General features: G+C 33.3%; 1 protein-coding gene across 1 annotated transcript; it reads right to left on the bottom strand.

Moving 5' to 3' along the window:
* Nucleotides 1-3952: 3952 nt before the first annotated feature.
* Nucleotides 3953-5123, bottom strand: LOC119573923 (craniofacial development protein 2-like). Its single transcript, XM_037921026.1, has 3 exons — nt 4622-5123; nt 4280-4494; nt 3953-4003 (listed from the first exon to the last, which is right to left on the bottom strand). The coding sequence occupies exons 1-3, from the start codon at nt 5121-5123 to the stop codon at nt 3953-3955; spliced, it is 768 nt and encodes a 255-aa protein (XP_037776954.1).
* Between the last annotated feature and the right edge of the window lie 2315 nt (nt 5124-7438).

Raw genomic sequence — 7438 nt, 5'->3', positions numbered from 1 at the left:
TATCGATATCTAGGCCAGCTTGCTTCTTTTGTATGGGAATGTGAGCGACAGCTATAAAGTCTTCCCGTGTAATAAATTTTCCTAACCTTCGTGCTCACAGCATAATCTGCGCTGCACATAATATCTTACAAGCACATACTTATCCTTCAATTCTTTTCCCTAACAATACGTACTACATGTCCAACAAAACCTTCTTGTGACAAGATAACCTTTTAAAACATTTTACTCGTTTAATGCTTTTTCCCAACAAACGATTTATCATTGTCTAACAAAAGCCCCTTGTATATTTCCAAACACAGAAAGCCCGCTTAGCGAGAATTCGGATCGCCAAGGCATCCTCGGGAGCTGCTTTTGTGAGCAAGAAGAAGGCGGCAGAAGCTCGGTTGGCAGCACAAGAAAGTGGCCTTGAAATGGACGAATTCACGAAAGAAGAGGATATATTTGAGCTCCAGCACCATCACCTACTGCGGTGCCTCGAAAAAACAACGGTGAGTACTCTAATATTAACCTGAAATTACACACACACACAGTGTGTGTGTGTGTGTGTTTTTGCATATATATATATAATATAATATATATATATATATATATTCATATATATATATATACATATACATGATATTATTTTATTATTTATATATATATAATAATCTACTATTACTATATAAATAAACTATCACAATATATATATACGTGTGTGTGTTTGTCAGTGTGCATCATATACATACATATCACACACACGCACACACACAAACTACAACACACAACAACAACACACACAATCACAACACACACAACATCCTAACACACAACACACACATATATATTATATATATAATATATATTATATATATATATATTTATATATGTTGTATGTAATATGTTTATATATATATATTGTGTGTGTGTGTGTGTGTGTGTGTGTGTGTGTGTGTGTGTGTGTGTGTGTGTGTGTGTGTGTGTGTGTGTGTGTGGTGTGTATATATATATTTATCATTATCTATATCATCTATATCTCATCATATCATCATAGTGTACATATAGACTATCTATCCAATCTATAATATTTGTCATATATTGCTTCCATCACACCACACACCAAATTATATTATTATCGCCATCTATCATTGTATCTATATATTATATATCTATAACCCATCTTATATATATACACACTTATGCCCACCATACACACCGCCACACCACACTACCATCTACACACACCACACACCACACACACACACAGTTTATATATATATACTTATATATTTTATAATATTTATATTTATGTATATGTATGCTATACCACACCTACACAGCCATACACTCACCATACACAACCCACACACCCACACCATCACACACACTCATCATACACACACCACGCCACACACAACACATCCACCACACAACACTCCTCCACACATTTCACCACATATACATGTATATATATTATATATATTATTAATATATATATTCGATATTATATTTACACATTTTATACATACATTTTAATTATAATATTATACTATTCATATAATATTTTATGTGTGTGTGTTGATGTGTGTGTTGTGTGTGTATACACATATACATACGTGTATTACCTACCTTCATCACACACACCACCACACACACACAACCACACCACACACACACAACACATATATTAATATATATTCCTATAATATATAATATATTTATGTATGTATGTATATATATTGTATTAGTTTGTAGTGTGTGTTTGTGTTTGTGTAGTGTGTGTCGCTATATTATAATTATACTATCTATATCCATTCTAATTGCTATAATTATTTATATATATACTATCAATATAATATATTATGCTATTTAAATATATGTATTATGTTTCATATATTCATGCACACACACACACACCACATATATATCTATATATTTTCAATAATTATAATATATTTAGTATTATGATCCGAAAACACACACACACCACACATATATCATGTATGTGCGTGTCGTTTGGGTGTTTCTTGTGTGTGTTGTTTGTGTGTTGAATTCGTTTTATGTATGGGTTTACTACGTATCATGGTAATCATATATCATATATATATATATATCTATCATTGATAGTTACACATATAATTAAATACTATAATTTCCATTTATATAATAATATATATATATATATATATTATATTATATATATATACATATATATATATGTGTGAGTGTGTTTTGTGTTTGTGTGTGTGTGTTTGTGTTGTGTGTTGTGTTGTTGTGTGTGTAGTAATTTGTATTGTTTATATTTAGTAGTATATATATTTATTTTATTGTAAATTGTATATAGTGATACACACAAAACACAACACACACACAACACAACACACCACACACACACATCACATATATATATATATATATATTATATATATATATATAATATATGTATAATTATACATACATTTTTCATTAATACATATATATGTTGTGTATATATACATGTAATACCACACACAACACACACAACACACACACCACACAAACTACACACACACACCCACTACACAAACAACCATATTATATATTTTATTTAAATATATATATATATATATATATATATATATATATATAATTTTTCTATGTGTCATGCGCGAGAACGTCGACGATCATGCATTCCAAACTTTCTTTCTTGAAAGCAAGAATGAGTTCAATCCATTTGTGTGATTTATCACTTTCGCGTTGTTTAGATAGGTCATCCTCTGTCCCTCTTCCTTTTCCCTCTACTTTTCTTGTTAGCTGATAGATCTTTTAAGCTGTTTCTTCACATAACATCCCAAAAACTCATTTTCCATTTTTTGACTTCTGAACCGTTCGCAACTTTACGTTAGCGATTGCCAATACTCGGGCATTGAACACTTATCAGTCCTCGAAATTTTCAGCATTTCTTAAACCCATTCAGTTATTGCTAAACGCTTTGCATAACAGACGATATACTCCATGTTTCACTTTCCATATAGTAAGGATAGACCAAGTACATTCATGATTCTCTTTTGCTGACATAGTGACGTTTGAACTTTTAAAACAATCTCTTTTGTTGAAACACACATTACTTAACGCAGCTTCCTTCGTCATCACCACGTCAAGATTGCATCAGATTTTAGAAACTTCCATAGTAATTGAATTTTTCAACTGTTCATATCTATATTCCATTTGCTGTAAGGTCGCATTTGTGGACTCTCTTTGATTCTGTCATCGAGTTTTCTTTGTATTAATACAACCTTAAGATCCTTACTTCTAACTTATTTAGAATATTTTGAAGATCTTTTTCTGTTTCAGCAATCAAAACAGTATCATCTACATATCTGATATTGTTTATATTACGTCCGTTATACCTACTCCATGCAGCTTCTTATTTTCCTATATTATTTTGCTGTAAAGAAATATGATGTGGTGAAAAACGCGCTTGTCGACCCCTCTTCTTAATTTTAATTCCGTTGCTTAGTTTATCTCACTCTAACTTGCAGCGTCTGTTTCCAGTATAATTTTTTTTATCCATCGCAGTTCTTTCCATCATATCATTTATCAAGTATAGCGAACGTTTATCATGTTTGGACTTTGGTAACGTCCTTTGAGTAATCATAAAACAAATATAGATTCCTTTTGAACTTAATCTTGTGGTTTAGTCACATTGCGCATGATGAATATCGCATTAGTTAGTTTCCCTTTCCTTCAGTGAATTATTGCACTATATTAAATTTTCTTCTCATATAGGTCTTTTCATTCTCTTCATTAGGATTTTCAACATTAATTTAGTAATGGGACTCATTAGGCTTATAGTTCACATTCTGTAGTGCCTGTCTGTTTCGGCAGTGTTACAAATATTGATCTAGACAGGACTCCTTTAGTATTAATACCTTATATACCTTTTATTCATAATCGATCATTTATATTATTTCCAATATATCTTCCAATGCTTCTAACATTTCCACTGAGAGTTGCTGGTCCCGTTTTTACCATACTTCATCCTCTTTAGGCATTCAATTTATATCTCAAATAGGAGTCATTCCATCTCATTAATTACTGGCCTTCTCCTCTATCGTCTTCAAACAGATCACCAATGTATTCTTCCCACCTACTAAGAATTTCTTCTTTTTCCATTATTATAATTCCTGTTTTTTTATTTCAAACATCCACTTGATGAACAAATCGTTTTTCCTGCTAATTCTTTTAATTTAGTGTATGCTGCTGATGCATTTTTATAAAGTTCTTTCTCTATTTCATCGCATTGTTTGTTCCACCATACTTCTCTTTCCTCTTTACATTTTGCTTTTATTGTATTGTCTAGCTCTTTGTATTTTGATATATCTTTGCCCTTTACCTTTCTTCGCTCCTCCATCATATCGAGAATAAAATCAGTCATCCATTTCTGCTTCTTTTTAGCTTTGATTTTAGGTATCGTTTCTTCTACACTTGTGTACAAGGTCTCCTCGAAGGCTCTCCATTCTTCTTCAATCTCTTCTGTTTCAAGCGTTTGTAACTTTTCAAACCTGTTTGAGACTCATTTGAAATTCCTTTCTTACATTAAGATTTTCACGCAGTTTTTTAAGCCAAAATTTTGCTTTTTGTTTAGTTATTTGTAACTTACGCAATCTAATCTGGACTTTAGCCAATACCAGATTATGGTCACTGTTGATCTCTGTTCCTGGGTAGCTGTTACTTTGTTTCACTGCATTACGAAATCGTTTGTTGATCATGCTGTAATCAATCTGATTACGTGTGTTCGAATTTGGACTGACCCATGTATATTTCCTTCGTTTGTGATTCATAAACCAGGTATCTGTTTTTACCATATCATTCTCTTTGCACCAATCAACTAATATCTCATTTCGAGTACCTAAACCATGTGGACCAACAATATCATCTTCTTTGCATTCACCTACTTTCGTGTTCAGGTCTCCTATACCAAGAATGATATCCTGCGATTTACTTTGTGACATGGCTGCTTCTACTTTTTCATAAAAAAAACTGTCCATTTCAACAGAGTCTGCATCCGTCGTTGGTGCATATGCTTGGATTGCCGATATGTCAAAAGCCTTGCCCTTGAACTTAACTAGTATAACCCGATCTGATAGTGCCCAATATCCCATCATACACTTTCCTATTGCTTGGTCTATCAGCATACCTACTCCTCTTTCGTGTATCTCTCCTCCCGAGTATACAAATGTATGTTTTTTTCAGTTTTTTGATCTTTGCCTGCTCCTTTCCATCTAATTTCGTGAACTCCTAATATGTTTATATTGTATCCATTGCTTCTTGTTTAAGGTTTTCAAGTTTTCCGGGTTTTTATATAACGAGGGAAACATTCCATGTTGCAACTTTAATTTCATTTTCGGGTTTTTTAAAGAAGTCATTGGATAACGATCTGGATCCACCCTGCTGTGCATGGGTATCCCTACCGGGCGAGACATTACTCCAGTTCTGAGTAATCCCATTCATGCCGTTGTTGAGACTAGAATTATTGACTTGCATGATTTGACTAGGCAGAATACGGATGTAGTTTGCCGTTGCTTTCTTCCGGATGTTTTTTTATCGAGTCACCACCTCTATCTAAATGGTCGGTGACGTCCCATACGGACCCCGCCCTTTGATGGCTCTTGTTTTTATTGCCACTGGGTACTTAGCTGCCCTCCTCACCAAGCAAGATTGGTGGGATCGCCGGTTTAGTCGTTTAGTTATGTAAATTTTATATATATATATATATATATATTATAAAATATATATATATATAAAATATACATTTATACTATATTTTATATAATATTGATATATATATACCCTCTATATATATATATATATATATATATATATATATATACACACCCAAGAAACCTACATATATATATATATATATATATATATTATTATAGATTTTATATAATTTTGTGTGTGTGTGTGTGTGTGTGTGTGTGTGTGTGTGAGTGTGTGTACTGCCGCCATAGTTCAGTGGTTAGAACACTGGACTCGAGTTCAATTCCCCGCCGCGGGGAATTGAACTGCGCTCCGACTGCTGGCCCTAGCCCGGTCTCACGGCGAGAAAACGACCTATCGCCTTCAAAAGTCAAACGCAGATGTCGTGGGGAAATCCCCTCCGTACATGAGGTTTTGCGCGCCGAACCGGAGTTGATTAGGGCATCCATCGAAAAAATAAACCCCTCAATAGTAAAATTAAGACAGGCCTATTCCTACAGTGGAATGAATGGTGTGTATTAAAAATAGAAGAAAAAAATATATATGTATATATACATATATATACATACATATATTAAAATATATATATATATATATATATATATATATATATAAGTATATTTATGTTATATTATGTGTGTGTGTGTGTGTGTGTGTGGTGTGTGTGTTGTGCGTGTGTGTGTGTGTGTGTGTGTGGGGTGTATGTGTGTTTCGTGTGTGTGTGTGTTGTGTGTGTGTGTGTGTGTGGTACATGCAAAATATATATATATATTTTATTTTATTTTATATTTGCTGTACACACACACACACACACACACCCCACACACCACACACCACACCCCCACAACCCACACACACACGCACACACATACACACCCCACCACACCCCCAACACCGCACACACACACCACACCACACACACACACACACATATATATACATAAATTCCTTATATCTTATATTATATATATATATATATATATATATATATATGTATGTATATATATGTATATATACATATATATTTTTTTCTTCTATTTTTAATACAACCATTCATTCCACTGTAGGACATAGGCCTGTCTTAATTTTACTATTGAGAGGTTATTTGTCTGATTGGATGCCCTAATCAACTCCGGTTCGGCGCGCTAACCCTCATGTCACGGAGGGGATTTCCCCTACGACATCTGCGTTTGACTTTTGAAGGCGATAGGTCGTTTTCTCGCCGTGAGACCGGGCTAGGGCCAGCAGTCGGAGCGCAGTTCAATTCCCCGCGGCGGGGAATTGAACTCGAGTCCAGTGTTCTAACCACTGATCTATGGCGGCAGTACACACACTCACACACACACACACACACACCCCACACACACACCACATATTATATATATATATATATATATTATAGTGTGTGTATTGTTGTGTGTGTGTGTGTTGATTTGATGTGTTGTGTGTGTGTGATATGTGTATGTGTTATGTATGTATATTATGTATAATATATATATTATATAATATAATATAAATATATATATATATATATATATATATATATATATTATATATATATATATTATATATAATAAACGATAATATATACTAATATTTTTGTAAGAGGGCAACAACACACACGCAAAAACAAACATCAAAGGCGGGCACAGACGTACACACACATTAGAAATATATGATTATAAAAATATCCAAAAACGCATATCTACATGTT

This window comes from Penaeus monodon, chromosome 6 (assembly GCF_015228065.2).
Source record: "Penaeus monodon isolate SGIC_2016 chromosome 6, NSTDA_Pmon_1, whole genome shotgun sequence".
Lineage (NCBI taxonomy): Eukaryota > Metazoa > Arthropoda > Malacostraca > Decapoda > Penaeidae > Penaeus > Penaeus monodon.
The sequence above is the reverse complement of the archived record's forward strand: the minus strand, read 5'-3'. Positions and strand labels throughout refer to the sequence as shown.

Bases quoted from the DNA above. Each gene is read 5' to 3' on its own strand.
- LOC119573923 (XM_037921026.1), bottom strand. From the start codon at position 5,123: ATGGGATATTGGGCACTATCAGATCGGGTTATACTAGTTAAGTTCAAG. The intron at 4,495-4,621 runs GTAAGTTACAAA...CGCTTGAAACAG, and splicing joins TAAAGTCCAGATTAGATTGC to AAGAGATTGAAGAAGAATGG. The intron at 4,004-4,279 runs GTATGGTGGAAC...GAATGCCTAAAG, and splicing joins AATGTAAAGAGGAAAGAGAA to AGGATGAAGTATGGTAAAAA.